This window comes from Drosophila suzukii, chromosome 2L (assembly GCF_043229965.1).
Source record: "Drosophila suzukii chromosome 2L, CBGP_Dsuzu_IsoJpt1.0, whole genome shotgun sequence".
NCBI classification, from domain to species: domain Eukaryota; kingdom Metazoa; phylum Arthropoda; class Insecta; order Diptera; family Drosophilidae; genus Drosophila; species Drosophila suzukii.
In genome coordinates, this window is record NC_092080.1 from 6,698,446 (window position 1) to 6,715,343 (window position 16,898).

The 16,898-nt window shown below is 40.6% G+C and overlaps 5 protein-coding genes across 5 annotated transcripts in view; 3 read left to right on the top strand and 2 right to left on the bottom strand.

Annotated features, from left to right (window-relative positions):
- Positions 1-500: 500 nt before the first annotated feature.
- Prosbeta4R1 (Proteasome beta4 subunit-related 1) lies at positions 501-1,282 on the bottom strand. Its single transcript, XM_017077913.4, has 2 exons — positions 1,107-1,282; positions 501-1,054 (listed from the first exon to the last, which is right to left on the bottom strand). Exons 1-2 carry the CDS (start codon positions 1,195-1,197, stop codon positions 510-512), a joined length of 636 nt encoding a protein of 211 aa, XP_016933402.3. The 5' UTR covers positions 1,198-1,282; the 3' UTR covers positions 501-509.
- A 1,177-nt stretch (positions 1,283-2,459) lies between these two features.
- On the top strand, positions 2,460-6,669 carry LOC108021725 (uncharacterized). The gene is made up of 2 exons (XM_017090560.4): positions 2,460-2,759; positions 2,828-6,669. The coding sequence occupies exons 1-2, from the start codon at positions 2,591-2,593 to the stop codon at positions 6,550-6,552; spliced, it is 3,894 nt and encodes a 1,297-aa protein (XP_016946049.3). The 5' UTR covers positions 2,460-2,590; the 3' UTR covers positions 6,553-6,669.
- On the bottom strand, positions 6,617-7,216 carry LOC108021726 (uncharacterized). The gene has a single exon (XM_017090562.3). The coding sequence runs from the start codon at positions 7,130-7,132 to the stop codon at positions 6,722-6,724; it is 411 nt and encodes a 136-aa protein (XP_016946051.3). The 5' UTR covers positions 7,133-7,216; the 3' UTR covers positions 6,617-6,721.
- A 210-nt stretch (positions 7,217-7,426) lies between these two features.
- Positions 7,427-8,786, top strand: LOC108011810 (casein kinase I). Its single transcript, XM_017077051.4, has one exon. The coding sequence runs from the start codon at positions 7,536-7,538 to the stop codon at positions 8,496-8,498; it is 963 nt and encodes a 320-aa protein (XP_016932540.3). The 5' UTR covers positions 7,427-7,535; the 3' UTR covers positions 8,499-8,786.
- A 6,477-nt stretch (positions 8,787-15,263) lies between these two features.
- The window catches only part of LOC108021082 (serine protease 1-like), a 100,004-nt gene continuing 98,369 nt past the window's right edge, over positions 15,264-16,898 (top strand). Inside the window, exon 1 of the mRNA XM_070994279.1 lies at positions 15,264-15,267. Coding sequence (XP_070850380.1) covers positions 15,265-15,267 — 3 coding nt within the window. The 5' untranslated portion in view covers position 15,264. The remainder of the gene's footprint in view (positions 15,268-16,898) is intronic.

Genomic DNA, 16,898 nt, shown 5'->3' on the forward strand with positions numbered 1-16,898 from the left:
AAAAAAGACACCTTTTCTTACATATGTTTTTGTTGCCCGCTTTTAATTTTGTGAACCTTACATCCCTTTTGACGGGAGTCCAAGTAGTGACGAAGGGCACTAATCTATCTATATGATAGACTCTGTGATACCGACAGATTTTTTGATTGGCTTGTAAAGCAACTGTCCCTGAAGCCTTCAGAGATTTCTGTAACGCCCCAAAAACTTTATTTCTTACAATTTTTTTTTAACTTTTCGTCATTTTTATGATTTTTATATACATATTTATGATTTTTAACTTAATGAAATTAAGGTACATTGAAAAATATGTTATTAAATGTTTTCCAGTGGTTTTTAGCAGTGATTTGACAACTGGCTTTACTATAATAATCATATTTCTACAATGCCGTGCCACCTTATATTTTTACAAATTATTAAAACATTTGACTCATTTCACTCATTTATCATTAATTTATTATTTTTTTGTAATAAAAATATATAAATCAAGATTCTGATCAAGGTTAAATGCTTCATTCTCTTGTTGAAGGATTTGCCATCACTTTGGCTCTGAAGGACTGCTGGTTTATGGAATCCAGCTTGGTAATGCCCTCTCGATTTATCATGAACACATCGAAGTTTCGCAAATTGATAACGAATCGTTTTTGGATCTCGAACACACATTTTTCGATTATACTATATGCGGTTCGTTTATCTAACTGCGGATTGTAAAACTCCTCGAATATGGGTGTGCAAAAATTGATGCCGGATCCGTGGCCACCATAGCGGATGGGAACCGAGTTGCCGAGGCTGTCGATGAAGGTCAACTCTGGACCGCTAGTAAGATCAAATCCACCGACCAGCAGGGCCACCATGTACTTCACGTTGCTCCGCAGATAGGCGGACAAATTGGTCCGGATGAAGTGCACCGCCCCGCGAACAGTCAAGTCATAGCCGTTGGTCACCTTGTAAAGGTCCAGGTTCCGAAGAATGAAATCCGAGAACTGCAGGCAATCTCCACCATCGCCCACGGCCGACATCATGGAATAGTTTGTCAGGCGATGGATCTTCGATTTGTCTAAAGATATTTCAGTCTTATAATATACCTTAGGCAACTGCAGTCTACTCACCTTCATCCAACCACATCACGGACTTTGCTTTCATGGTATCTGAAGCCAGTATGACGAAATCAAATCCTTTAATGCCCAAAATCGTCTCCATTTTAAGTATTGTTTTGTTATGTATATATTGGGGGCAACTTATTATTTATAAGTACATTTGAGTCCTATTTCGTAAGCCTTCTTTGTAACTTTAACAAACATCACTAAGATTTTAAAACTACTTCCGTGTCTAAAAGTATGCAGCTCGAAGTTCCTGAAAAATTTATGTTGTTGCATACTTTCAGGCACCTCTTGTGGCATCCTAAATTATTTGTCTTTCTATAAGATTAAGCCTTAACGGATTAAGATGTATTTTATAGTAACACTCAACATTTGTAATTTATACGTATGTGTAAGAAAAAAAGGTGGCCTAAACATAACAAATTACTTAATTACCGATAATTCGCATATAGCATCTGTCGCTTCTCATTGCATTTTGTAATGTTCAGGGGTCGTAAGAGTCCTGCGTGTCCTGTCACCAAGTCCTCCCATCTCTCCCCCAACCAAACACCCAACCAATCTCGCCTGCGTCCATTTCCGTTTGGTTTGTGCCACCGTCGGGGGCACTTAAAAAGCACTTAGTTGTGTTTCATTGAAATAATTTTCAGCATTTCCGCACTTGAACACGATTTTCATTATCCCGCTAGCTGCATTTTACTATCCCCCCATTGTCTGCACTTTTAATGTGATGGAAATTCTGAATAATTATCGCATCTATTTGTGAAATGGAAATATTTCCGCAATTAAAAACATATTTTCTAGCACCCTTCAAGTAATGACGACCATTCCATCCTCATCCAGATTCCCATTCTCGTTGGCACATCCTTTGTGTTTGCCATTTCAGGCATTTATCCTGCAATTAAATGCGGGAGCTGCAAACAGCCAAGGAAGCGAAAGTTAATGGCCTTCGGGGCGATAATAAAATGGGTCGCCAGGACCCAGTGTTTACCTTCTTATCGGGATCTTTGTGGAACTCAGGCCTCTTATTGACGGACATATCATGGTCCTTTACCATAAAAACAGGGTTTTGTCCAACACATCAAAGCTTCAGTTGAAACTGATATAAGTGTAGTTAGTTTAGATTCATATATTTAACATTTTAATAAACATCTTATGACATAAATACAATAATTTAAAATAATAAGGATATAATAAAAGATTATTTATCATTTATCTATTTATTTATTTACACGTTAAGTTATTATGACTGAACAATTTTGCAAAACGTAATAATATATGTAACAAAAGAAAACTCATCAACCCAATTTCCTCTCTGGCCAATTCAACTATTTTATGAATACGAAGTGATAATTAATTTAGGCAAATGTACGTACATATTTGAAAAGAGTATCAAAAAAACCGAGCCAACTGACATAAACAAACAATCGATATGAATAAAATTTGCAGTTAAATTTGTGATGACTGTGGGAGCATGATTTCCGCGGCTGGTGAAAATGTCATTTACGGTGACGAACCGGAGTTTAATCCGATTTGAGAGTGCCAAGAAGGACGATGAATTGATGCGGGCATTAATGTTTTTCAATGTCGATATTTCGGGGGGAGTGTGCTGTGGTCGCCGAAACGAGATTACGGCGCCAAGGACCTCGGTTTGCAATGGAAAGCGTGAGTTGATTAACGACATTCGACAAATGTCCACTAACTCGAATATATACTCGTTCACAAATACACAGGGCGAACTCCCGGCGGAGGATTGAGCAATCCAATTACGGAGAGTGCGATGTCATTTGGGGCACCAAATAAATTCTACGCTCCCGGACATGCTGATTTCGATCATGGGAATTATAAGCGACGTGCTCCTGGCCATCTAAGAGATAACTCTGCCTATTCCGACAGTCCCCGTCACTTTCATTATAGAATGATTAAACCAGGACGGGGTCGTGTCGAAACCGGCTTAGTTTCCCCATCACCATCGATCGATTCTGCGGGCTATTTTGAGAATAATAGGAGCTACAAACGCACTCCACGCTTTGAAACTGAAAGGACATACGAACAATATTATCCAGATAAGGCCGAGAAATATGAGGCCAGCAATCCAACGGCCTTAACTTCTGATTATTCTGAAGAAGAGGAGGATCCGAGGAGTAACCAAAAAAGATATCCTTATACTGAATCCACATATGAACGTCCTTATGATTACTACACTAATGCTCCTAAGTCAATTCAAAGACACTTTTACGTACCTCGCAAAAGATATTATTCTTACCATGAAGAACCACCACAAGATGATTACAATCGAGAATATAGAGAATATCTGCCACGTGATTTGGGGTTGAGAACTAATAGACCGTATGGAGACTATGATTATAGCCAAGCTTCGGGGTCTATGCCACCAGAATTCTCTTCAAATTACTATACTCAAAGGAATGCAAATGATTATGACGAGAAAAATTCCGAGTACTACGAAGATTATTCTGATGAAAACAGCCAAAATCAACACGAAGAAATTCATCGATACTTTGACCCAGATTATAATAAAGAAAGCCGTAAGACACCACCTCCAATACCCTTTCCAAAACCCGAACCCAAGCACTATAAAGTCAGATCTTCGTCTTACAAGGATATTACAGACCCTTCGAACTATCCCACAAAAGATACAAAAACTGTAAGAGATTATAAGCTAAAAGATAGGAATGTTCCGCCTTACGAGGAACCAAAAGATAGCCAAAAAAAATATAATAGATATAAGCGCCACTACCAGCCAGAGAAAATTCCAACTAGAAAAAGTTGCAACCATTTTAAAGAAACTAGAGAAGCTCCGAAAAAATACGATAGAATTTCCAAAGATATTTTACGTCTTGCTCCGCCAAAAAAGTATGAAAAACATAGAAACACTCAAGACGATAGATTTTATGTGGACAAGAGGTCTCACAGAAATTCTGAATATAGGTACAAAATACAAAATGAAGTTCATCAGGCTATCCCAAGTTCTTATAAAAAATACTTTAGTGATGAAGTTCCTCTCAGTAATTATCACAAGAAGGTCAGTGACGATATCCCAAGAACGCACGAAAACTTAAGATCAGAACCTCCTAGATCATCCAGAGAATATGAAAGACACAAAAACAAAAGACGTTGTAAGTCCTTACCGGATCCGAAGAAGTCTGTTGACTTTGTTCGTTTTACGGACTTAAACGACGGCTCGGAAATACCTCACAAAATTCATGAAAGCAACCAAACCCCATCGTCAATATTTTTCACCATCGAGATTCCCTATAAAAAGAAAGAACAGAGGTATGCATACTCCCAAAAAAGTGAATACATACCAAAAAGGTCGGATTCGGGTTGTGAAACGTTTGCTAGTAACTTAAACTGTGCCCTCAATTCATTTAAACCGCAAACATCATTTTATGATGTTCGGAAAGATCGGAGGCGTAAAACAATAAAGCAAAAAATATCAGGATTTTTTAAAAGGTCAAAAATGTGTTTGACGAGGTCAAACATTTTTAAAAACAAATCAAAAGTACTGAGGAATTGTAAGCCAGGGCTACGTCGCTTAAACTATGCTCACATTGATTGCAGGAATAATGGAAGCCAAAGCTCTCATTTTATTTCAAACTCCCCGAAAACTAGTAAACACTCTTTGGATCTTCAAAACAAGAGGGTTCCTATTCGCAGTCCCTCTATAGAAAATGCATCCGAAAAATATTGTACAAGGCTGCTACAGGGATGTCATTATCCCACGGTTTACAGGGCAAAAGGCAACCAGCAAGCTGAAAATGATGATAAAATATACCACGAGTATTCTATGTACAACATTTTGAGTTCAAACAATCACCGTTCGAAGGTAAATAAAGATGAGTATGAGCCCTGCGATAAAGGACTAAGTAAACGAAACAGTCAATATTTCAGACCCAATGCTGATCTGCGTACGAAGGACTCCAACAAATTATACAATCGTGTATCCAGCGGAAATTGCAGCCATTTTAGTGGAGATAAATGTGAAGATCCCATCGAGACAAGTCAAATAAGTATCTGCCTTGAGATAAGGGCTACAGACGTGAGTTTGACAGGCAGCCCACGGATTATTTCATCCAAAGTCGTGACCGGTCATGGTTTATCCACTCAGAGTTATACCCACATGAGCAGGGAGGATCTCAAAGTAAACGTTCCAAAACCACCAAATCTTTCGGTATCGAGACAGAATAGTGGTAGTACAATATTTGGCAGCGATTCAAGCGCTAGTCAAAAAAACCAATATACAAATGTTCGACTTTTTCCCCTGCCCTCTGAACACAACAATGGTTCCTCTACAACAAACAGTTCCAAAGGCAGTTTATGTAGAACTACAAGATCTGAGGATTTCACCAATAGGAAGAGCATTGAAGAGTGTTCGAAGCCTCCAACTGTGACCAGTGGTAGACCATCAGAGAACCTTCGTCCCCGCCATCCAATCAGCACCAAATGGAGCTTGACCCGCCAATCGAAGTCTTGTAACTCTCAAAAAGGATTCTGCAACAGCTGGACCCCCGATAGACTAGAAAACAATTTTTCAAGACCTACCCGACCTGGATTGTTCCAACCAAACACTATTGAAATGTGTTCCAGACCACCGACTTTAATTCAAAGCGATATAAACAAGCGGTCGAGCTTGAAAGGTGTAAATAACAACTTCGAAAGGTCAGCCCCCAAGAAGGTGATCTTGAAAACAAATAGTTATAATAGTTTGGTTTGCGGTTCCGGCAGAAGTACTCAATCGGATTGCTCATGCGAAAAAACGGATATGCAGAATACCCATCAAAGTGAATGCCACAGATCCCAGAGTCACAATTTTCAATTTGATGAAACAAGAAAAATTGAAGTCAGCCCGAGAAGAACTTATAGTTGGCCAAGCCAAAGGCCCAAAACCATTCCCCAAGTCCCGATCCAAACATCTTTTTCAAAACCGCTTCAAATACAGGAATCTGCACTCAAAGTCCAATGTAAAAGTTCAGAATCCTCCTTAAGTAAATGCTCCAGTGGATCCAGAAATTTTACCCAAGGCCCAAAAAACATGCAGTTGGTTTCTTATTCTGATTCAATTCCAGGAAGCTCATGTGAGCCTCAGAGTGAATATGCCAGCAATTTCACGGCTATGCCAAGTCAGGATGTTACAGTAACCAGTGTTCGAGGGAATCTTAGTTGTCCGAAATTAACAGACAGCTGGGATAAGGATTCCTACTGCCGGAGGAGCATTGTGGAGGAACTGAAACGAGAGCTATTGCAAAGCTTCAGAGCCGATCGGCAAATGGAGTCCCAAGTGCCTTTTCTTCGACCCACACCACATATTATGATATTTCCCTGCGTTCCCGAAGCCATGTGCCAGTCTAATCCCAACCTAAATCCAAATCTATTCCGTAGACCGGAATCTGTTGTCTGCTGGACACCCGGTCCTAAGTCACAGAACCCTTTCTGTTGAATGGTATTTACCTCGGTTGGAATTAAACTGGACTGTGGGTAGATTTAATTATTATTTATTTAAATATAAATTCTACGGTATCAACAGAACAACAAAACAATAAATGGCTAGAACAAACAAAAGTAATGATAACAAATCTATTTGATTAACTCAAAAAGTATGCATCTGATCATCTGATAGCGGTAATTATTGGAACAGAAATGGTTAAAGTCCCGGGAGCTGTAAAAATTGCCGTGATTTTGGACTTATCCACATTTTGGGGCAATAATATTTCTTGTTTCATATCCAAATTTTTCTTAAATGCTCGAAGATACACGAGCTTATCCTTATGCCAGATTGCAATGTTCTCCACTGGGAAATCTAGCATATCGAACTCCCAAGATACAATCTTTTCCTTTTCACAACCGTTTTTTGCTGATGACCATTTTTTATTTAATTCTTCAGTTTTCCGGGCTTTATTCAAAATTCGACAGCATTCGTAAACATCTCTTTCCAATTGGTTTACTCTAAGCTCGTACTCGGAACGCATTAATTTAAACTCCTGGGTCTTGCTTAGGCCCTTGTTTTTTGCCGCAGACATTTTTAAAAAATTTATTTTGTGAAATATTTTTTATTACAAAATTTGTTATGTCAAGTTAAAACAGAGTTTGACAACGATTTCTCAGATTTACAGCAGCGGTCGGCTCATAAAACGAAAGCATTTTGTTTTTCATTGGTATTTAAAAATATATTTATATTCTTATAAAAATATCCAACCTCAATTGTTACTACATGCAATCTTAAACTTATAAATAGTATTTTGAATCCAATTATCGAAACCCGTATTTCTATTTGTTTTAAACTTTCTTGCATGAATACCCCAAAGCTTCATTACGTAGCAGCACAAAGTCGTAAGGAAATCTATCGATAACAGCAGCCGCTGCAACTCTTGGCTTGAAGAAAAGTTAAGAAATAAGACTGTTCTAATTAGTTTGGAAAAAAGCATGGATTTGGAGGAAATAATGGAAGACTACGATCTGGGGAGGAAGATGGGCTCAGGATCGTTTGGTGACATCTTTAAGGCCACTAACTTGAGGTCGGGATTCATAGTGGCCCTCAAGCTGGAGCGCCGCGATGTCACCAATCCGCAGTTGCTTTTCGAGTACTATCTGTACAAAAACCTGAGCCTTGGAGTGGGAATCCCGCAGGTATACCAATACCGCACTACGAATATGTACAACGTGATGGTGATGGAGCTACTGGGGTCCTCGCTGGAGGAGATGTTCAACCTGTGCCAGCGCCGCTTCTCCCTGAAGACGGTGCTCATGCTGGCGGTGCAGATGCTGGAGCGCCTGGAGTTCGTGCACTCGCATCGCTACCTGCACCGCGACATCAAGCCGGAGAACTTTGTGATGGGACGCGGTGCGACCAGTCACCGTCTCTACCTCATCGACTTTGGTCTGGCCATCAAGTACTGGGACACGGTGGAGGACAAGCATGTGCAGCCCAAGTCGGGCACCCGACTCACCGGTACCGCTCGCTACGCCTCCATAAACGCCTTGCGTGGAGGCAGGCAGTCACGGCGGGACGATATCGAGTCCCTGGGCTATGTCCTCATGTACTTCCTCAGGGGCAGTCTGCCCTGGCAGGGACTCGTGGCCACCAGTAAGCAGCAGAAGTACGAGATGATCACCGAGATGAAGCTGTCTACCAAAGCGGAGGACTTGTGCGAAGGCTACCCGGCTCAGTTCTACCACTTTGTCGCCTACAGCCGGGATTTGGCCTTCGATGAGGAGCCGTACTATGAGAACATTCGGTTCTCCTTCATGAAACTGATGAACGAGAACAGGTTCATCAACGACATGATCTACGACTGGGACATCCTTAAGAAGAATATCCTCGAAGCCGTCAATTTGAGGGAAAAGAAGGACCAGAACGAGCCACAATCCAAAGTAGAAGTCGAATAGGACTGAAAACCATGTACATACATATGTTGAATAAAAACGTCCGACTTTTACAGTGGCCTGTCACAAATGCCAATTTAAAATACACAAGCTGCCAGCTACCAAAATGAGTCCAATTAACAAAACTGGGATTTGTGCAACGTTTGCATTCTGGGCAGATTCGAGTTGCTAGATTCTGGAGCAGCTGGCAGAAATGTCCGTCAGAACGGATGGCAGCAAAAGTCAATGGAAACTGCCAGGGGTGCTGCACAGATTCATTCAGAGAGAGAAAGCAGGAGGGCTGGGCAACTTTCGAACAAATGAAAACGTAGCAAATGACAGCATCCAATTTACGTTTGCAATTAAACTGACACCGAACAGACACTTGATTTAGTCGGAGGGAAGCCTTCCGAATCGGATTTCGACTTGGCTTGTAGCCACCCACAAGTCACTTGGTTCTGGGAAATGTCGATTTATAGACGTGTGGCTAGTCGCACTACACCGGCCAGCAGATTTATGAATATGGAAACACACCAAATGGCTCTTTTATTTGCCTATTTATGTGAAAACCATCTTGACCAGATGGAATCATCCTTCTAGCAGGGTGCGTCCTCCTCGGTTAAGATTATCACTGCCTTGTGGCACCTGAAGAGGTCGGTATAGTCGGCCATCCTTGGATAGTTTCTTTGATTTAGCTGAGCTCTGGGTTAGGAGAAATTCTAATTTGGCTGGTAGTTTTTCGAAAAAATATTACAGTTCTGATCTGATTTATAGATCAAAAGAAGAAAGATAGGATCTGGTATTAAAGATAAAATGTTATCAAAATATAAAAGCTTGTTAGGACAAGTTAACCTTACCAATATTTTTGCTAATAGCCCTTAGTTGTTTATAAGGATTTTATTAGTCTTGTATGATATCATTTTAGTTCAACAGATTTTTTGGCATTCCTGTTAAGAACCCTAGTTTATGAACCATTCGTGTACCACTTATCTCCAATACTAGGTGTGAAGTTAGAGGTGTTAATGAGCCATTGAAGTCGCAGCCATATATCAGAGGACTGGACAAAACGGTGGGAACCAACGCAAGGCAAATATTAATGCCGGCTCCTTATCAAAAATGGCAGCAATCAGCACGCTCGCTTAGCACCTCGTTCAACGAGTGTGGGAATCCCCCCGTCGAGCACTTTCCCCCACCATTAATCCTGGGAAAGTATGGGGCAGCAGAGGCGCTTCGTCTGTTTTTTGGTTTTTTTGGGGAGCAGCAGCAGTCAAGTGCGGACCGGGCTAAAAGCCCCATCAAGGCCAAGTGGCGTGTCAATCGGCCATTAACATGGGTCAGGGCTCTCTCTCTCTGGTCCGCCGATAAATAAAAACAAACACCTAGATCGCCCATCAACCACCACCCATTCACTCCCCCAATTACGCACTCCAAAAAGCCAGGCCAAAGGATAAAGAAATATGCCGGTCCTAAATGAAGCCGAAACTGATTGAAGAACTCAAAGGAAAAGTGGTCAAAGTGGAAATCTTTGCCGCCAGATTTTCCCACACTCTTTCCTTTCTTTTTTTTGTACTGCGGCTGAAAGAAATTCTTTCATTAAAAAATTAAATGCGGCAACACTTGGGAATTTGTGGGAAAATTGCTCATTAAAAGTTTTCACCTGGAGAGGCGCTCAAGGCGAATCTCGACACTAATTTTCTTTTCATGTAATTATGTGCAGCAACTGAAGAAACAGCTCACAAAAAAGTCCTTCTCTCGTATTTTCCCCGGCAATTGTTCGTCTGCTTGCATTTTTCCTGCAGGTTTTCCCGCTCGACAAGGAGAACTTGAGGTTGTTAATGCAAAGGACACAACTTTTTGCGATGTGTGGAAGAGCCATGGCCTTGTTTCAGTTTTTCCTCTCAGAGGTCGGATGCCTGGGATTCATCCACTCATCGTCACGAATATTAGTCATCTTCATTTGGCATTCGCTTTGCATTTGCCAACTGGCAAATTGAATTGATTTTCGTTTGCATTCCCCGATGGACTACAGTCGCCATCGACTGCATCCGCATCAAAGCTTAATATTGCAAAAAATAATGCGAACAAATTGAACTTATAAATAAATCAAATCAAACTATCCTGTATTACGACAGAAGGATACGAAGTGGTTCCCAAGCGCATATTGCGTTCGAAATTGAGTTACATTTAAATATTTTCCCATTTGCAATGGCAAACGCTCTCTGAAATGCACGTGGAGGTCCAAAGTTTCCCAATCCAAGTCCCAGCTGCTACGACTATTGAATTCAGAGTACTTTTATCCCCATCGTTTGGGGTTGATTGTTTCTCAGCACTGGCCAGGGACTAGAAATACGGAAATATGTGCAAGTGTATACTTTATAAATGTGTTTACTTTACTTGAGAAATTTATTTTATTCCAAATCAATGGGAATTCCATTTGATTTGGTACACGAAGTAGATTTCCTAGTAGTTTTACATAACAAACAAAATTGCCAATGTGGAAAGAGTTGTAAATCCAACCGTAATCCATCAAAGTAAATGTATTAAAGGCAACCGAAATATTATTTTTCCATCATAGCAACCGACATATTTATATAATTATGCATTTAATCCCTAATCCCTCATCGAGTTTGGCCAAATGCTTAATTGCATCAACTTATATCAAATAATTCCAATTTCCTTTCCTGCGTCGAGTGCCCAACAGGGCGTATAATTGATTTGACTTCCGCGAATGCCTCCGAAAATGGCGCCACCAATAAATCTCGGACAACACAATCCACCAGCTTTGGTATTGTGAAGTTAAAATTATACGGATAAGATCAGGAATAAATTTGCATGAAACTGCATTTACATTCGCCGCAAAACGAAATCTTCAATGGCAGGTGGAAGAGTTTCGCAATCCGCAAAACAGGAGCACCTGAACCGAATGCTCGCGGTGATTAATTATCTACATGAAAGCGTGCAATTTACAGCTTACCTTGAGCTCACCTCCCGATTTGTCCCGCCCCGCTTTGTTGTATTTATGGAGTGTTTAGTTGTCTGGGCCCGATTTGAGCCCGGATAAACAGGGAAAGCTACGGCGAAACTGATTTCCATAGCGCACTTTATCTAAATTAAAATCAAAAACTCTGCCCGGCCAGGGCTGTTCATTCAGCACGAATATTGAGCCTCGGACGGGAAGTTTGTCGGGGTATATATGTGGATATATATATGGTGCACAAGAATGTGGGGATATGCTCCACTTAACCAAAGTTGTTTAGAGGTAGGCAAGCAATGGTGCTGTTTTGTTATTTAATTTTCACATATGTTATCTGCTTTGATTAGGAATGAAAGATTAAAATATACATACCTAAAATAGGATGCAATTCTAGAATTTCTATACCAAATTTTAGGATCTAGAACTAAGAACATTTTAAAAATTTAAACTATCATCTCCAATATATTTGTCACGCTTATACAAAGAGAAAACTATCTAAGAACATTGTTCTTGAATTGAGCACATTGTTCTTGCATTGAATTGAGAACATTCGTTCTTAAAAACCGTGTAAGTACATTTTGGTATCAATATAAGAACGAAATGGTGAGAAGAGAAAAGTTAAATTGAGTTTATTTAACAACTTTTTGATAAGTATACACTAAGGACTGAACTAATAGTTTATGTGTACATACAATTTACTTAAATACCGCCAATTCAACTTGATTGGAGCAAGATAAAAACATTTTCAACTTAAAAATGTCTTTCTATTTTTAAGAACATTTTTAACTCAGATTAGAACGTCAGAATTTTCTCTGTGTACTAGTACTTTTTTAAACTAAGTAGTAAACTATTCTAAGTACTTATCTTATATACCTTATATCCTATATCATTGTTAGGGTATTTGACAAGCCAACCTTAATGAAAACCCTCCAGATCCCTAAAAGCCTTATTTTTATTTCGCTGAGGTTTAATTAACAAGATGATCGAATCTGATATTTTTAATGGAATTTGTTTCAGGGTCCTGACATCAGGGGATGTCGAAACGCCACAAGCTGTCCCACCTTTGACCCCAATTGTGACTCCAGGGCAGCGGGAGATGATGTCACGATCTGGAGCAGCCCCACTAAACCCAACTGCCCCATCCCATCTATCCATTCCATTTCCATTCCCATCTCCTTTTCGCTTCCCAGTTTGTCAATGTCACCGGGAGTCAGCGGCTGTGCGTTGTTGTCTGCAGGTAAATGGTGTGTATTTCAATTTAGCTGCGAATAAATTGCCAACAATAAAGCGGAGGAAAATGTGTAATTTGTTTGGGTCGTTTGTTCCCAGTGTCATATCTCCAGGAACGTATCTCTGCAAATGTTTCTGTTTCTGCGGCTGAGCGATGAGATTCTTATTTTAATTTTGATTATGTGCTTTCTTCTTTTCCGCCCACGCATTCCCAGCAGATTTGTATCTGTTGGTTACATTTACAAATTGCTAAACGCATTTGTACTAATCCACCCCCAGGGATTGGATTCGAAAATTAAGCTGTATGGTACAGATTCGAGCCTTAGTTTCTTATGTATGTTCAGCTTTTAGTATCTAATGGGTACAAGAATATCTCAACTTCCAGTGAAATGGCGGACCTCTTAGAAAAGCATTAAGAAAAACATATTTGAGGCAATCGATCGATTTGTTTTTATGCAAAAACCAAGAGCTTTTCCACAAGAAGTCACTTACATGGGTTATAATACGTATTTTGCCATTTTGGAAGGGATAACCACCCACCTTTTGTGGCCCAAGCTTAATAAGATCATTTGCCGGAATGCATTACGAGGGAGTTCCCAAAGGATTCCCCACTCACCATATAACCTGTACACACAGGTTAATGTCCTAGGCAAACTGGGGCTGAGGACATCATCTCCAGGATGGTGAGCCGTAAGTCTTAGGTCGGCTTTACAATGGCCAACTTGTGGGCCATTAGCAAAAATGAAAACAAGGCCATCAGCCGCACACAGACACACAAAGGTGAGGCTGCGAAACGCTTATTAAAACGACACTTTAGCCCTGTGACAGGATGTGACGACACATCCTGGGGGGCGCCCAAGCTAAGGGTAATTTAGATTGCGTCTGCCGACGGGGTCATAACAGACCCAGACCCAGTTGACATGGAGGTTAAACGGATTAGGCTGGGATATCGCTTTCAGCCAAGTGGCGTGGGTTATGCACCTGCCCTACAAGTTTAGGCCAAGTAATTGCCAAATATTGGGAATGAGCACAGTTAACCGTTCCCAGTTCCTCTTCCGTTTCCGCTTTCGTCACGAAATTGAATTATTAATGCTGTTGTCATTGGGATTGGGCGCGTTGAAAGCGCCCCGCGAAAAATGGAACTTGTTTGCCTGCGAACCACAATTAAGTTGTCAGTCCAAAGTCGGGGTCAAAAGCCTGGGCGTTGACTTTTGACTTTGATTGCTGGCGAAGGTGTGGTTGGGATGTCCCCACAGGATATTTGCCACCTGGGCGTTGGTTTAATGGAGGTGACACCACTTAAAAGCCTTTCTTGTTTAGTTTTCCCTGAGACCATTGAACTTTATAACCTTTTATTTTATTTGGTGTTTTTTCTCCCGATTCTAATGTACTAAGTACTGTGTACTTTGAATAGATTGCGTTACTTCCATTGTCATTTTATTAAAAATGCAAATTCTGAGAGAGTCGAAGGGCTCTAGAAGGGCGCGATTACGCAGTTCAAGTGCCCGGGTCTTTGTTATGCATCCTTGTGTTGTTGTAGCCAGAATGAAGTGCCTCTGCTCCTTGGCTGATCCTTGATCCTTGGCAGTGCCTGTGGGCCCAACGGGGCGACAAAGTTGTCTTCAAGTGGATCCTTGACTGGATGTTGCCAAACAGCATCCATCTGCACAAAGGTGAACGTGCCAAGTGGCAGGGGCCTCAAAACAGGCTCCACTTTGGAATGGAATGGAACAGGCACCTGCACCGCCGGGCAAACAATGGGGAAATATGTGTGTGGTATGACCAGCCCCAGGACTTTGCCACCCCAAATCCCCTGGGGAGGGGACTCGGCTTGATTTTGTATGCTCTGCACTCGGCTGCGTCTTGGAAATGCGATGTGTTTGAACTCCATGCTCGGAATGGCCATTAACTGCATGTCGGGCCGCAAATGCGTAATGCGTTAATTTCGAGTCCCCGAAAATTCCAAGAACACCGAAAACTATTTTGGTGATTTCAGTAGATCAATTGGATGGGTTGAGAGTTAGCAATAATTTTCTTAATATGATAAATTAGAGGAATTTTGATGGTATACTGCTTTGTTAAGCGCTTATATATATCTTTAATTTTTATACTTCGTTTTAGGTGTCTAAAAGTATGCAACAATATATTTGTAGCTCAGAAGCGACGAATTTTATGCATACTTTTAGACACCTAAAATTACATTGAAGAGATTTTAAAACTCTATATATATGTGCCCCTCCCCCCTTATAAATATGGTTATTTTGTGATTCAAGCATTTCATATAATTTATAACAGTGCCCAAAAAACGCTGTTCCTTCAAAATGAATTAATCAAACTTTCTGCCTAAAAATATAATCTTGCATACTTTTAGACACCTTTTGTAATTCTTTTCATAACCAAACAATTTTTTCAACACCCTCTAAAAAGCGAGTTTACATTTTTCAAGTAATGTCAACAATTATGCTTCTTATGGATCTTCCCTTAATAAAAAATGGCATTTTTCCTCTTGACTGCAAAGTAGGTAATTGCATAACCTCAAAGAAACACATTAGTGGGCACTCGTGAAAGTGTTCCAAAGGAGCTACCATGGTGCACATACTTGTACGTTTATGGTCGGGGACGAGGACCTGCCCGTCACCGAGGCAAACTAATTACGCGCCCCTTTAAGGAATTAAATGCATTTTGGCCCCGCCTTGCCGGCAATTTGAGTACCAGTTGCCCCACTCGGCGGCTGGGTGAGCACATAATTGCCACTTGTCGCGGCTCCTCGAGAAACGCTTCTTTCGCCTCCTCGCCAAAAAGGAGAAATGCGAAAATAACAACTGCCTCATAATGGCAGCGCAGAAATCAAAAGAGTTGACTCGCAATTAAAATAAATTAAATATTTCAAACGTGAAATGAGCTCCGGTCCGCGAGTGCTGCCATTATAAATTTAAGAATGCGAATTTTCTGAAGCACATTTTGCTTAATTGAAATACCGAGAATTTCTTGTTATTTCATAAATGATTTTTCACTAAAAAGTTAAATATTTCAAAGATTTGATTAAAAAGCTTTTTTAATGTCAAATGTCTATTTGATTTTTATTGGAGGATTTTTAGAGTTAGCGTTTTCCCTATCTAATAACCTAGATGTTGCTGAATTGCTGAAAACCACAGATGTTATCTTATTTCGCTTAGCAGCTATAGGAACTATGTAACATTTTAGTAACACCAGTAAGCATTATTTACTTTAAAATCAATTTAAAAAATAACAGTTTTAGTTTTTCGTACGTTATTAATAACTCTCTAGCCAGTTCCAAACCAATATCAACACACGAACTCCTCAAACAATATTTAAAATTAAGGCCCGAAGTAGTATACAAAATGCGAAAATACTTTAAGCGCTTTTATTTTCCAAGTGCACTTGTAGATATCCCAAACACTCTTCATATATACCACTATGCCACTTATGTCGCCTCTTTGGCTTTTCACTTATCAATTGTGGCAGCTTTTCGAGCGGATTATTAAGAATTTATGCCGGGTAAATATGGAAAATACAGCGGCATATTGGAATCGAACACGTACGGGGACGTGAGTTCTGTCCGGACTCCGGCGGAACCTACATCTGCCAGAAGCGGGAATCGGGGAATCCGTATGGATATGGAAATGGAAATAGTTTCCACGCATATTCGGCATGTACGAGTATGACACATGTTCTCTGGCTTATTTTATTAATCACATTTTTGCCACATTTCGGGGCAGCATTAAATATTAAACGGCCCGGGAACCAAATGCGGATTATGCCCGGGCTGTGGATGTGGCTTTGGATTTGGCTCGGTTTAGTTTCAGCTAGCCGGCATGCACAATAAATTGTATTTAAAATGAAACAGTCGCCCGGCATCTTCAGTCATTCCGGACACGTGCGAATTCATTCAGGACGTGTGGCGTTGGCTCTGATCTCTGACATGGCAGGCCGGCATCCTGGAGGAGAACTGGAAATAGCAGGCAGGACAGGACTCGATGTTTGCCTTTTGACGTTTACAAATTACCCACAGCTGGCAAGCAAAATGCCAGACCATTGTGTGAGTGTGCCCCTGATCCTGGTTGCTTCTGGGTGCTATATTAAACGTACATATGTCTCGGGGGCCCCCAAAATACTCCACCTCTAGAAGTGGGCCGAAAAACAAGTACTCTTACATGTGGCTCAGTTAGTTTATTTTTTGCATGAATTATTCATCCGGC

Coding starts and splice junctions, on each gene's coding strand:
- LOC108021725 (XM_017090560.4), top strand. CDS start 2,591: ATGTCATTTACGGTGACGAACCGGAGTTTAATCCGATTTGAGAGTGCC. Junction 2,760..2,827: donor CTCGGTTTGCAATGGAAAGC/GTGAGTTGATTA, acceptor ACAAATACACAG/GGCGAACTCCCGGCGGAGGA.
- Prosbeta4R1 (XM_017077913.4), bottom strand. CDS start 1,197: ATGGAGACGATTTTGGGCATTAAAGGATTTGATTTCGTCATACTGGCT. Junction 1,055..1,106: donor CGTGATGTGGTTGGATGAAG/GTGAGTAGACTG, acceptor AAATATCTTTAG/ACAAATCGAAGATCCATCGC.
- LOC108021726 (XM_017090562.3), bottom strand. CDS start 7,132: ATGTCTGCGGCAAAAAACAAGGGCCTAAGCAAGACCCAGGAGTTTAAA.
- LOC108011810 (XM_017077051.4), top strand. CDS start 7,536: ATGGATTTGGAGGAAATAATGGAAGACTACGATCTGGGGAGGAAGATG.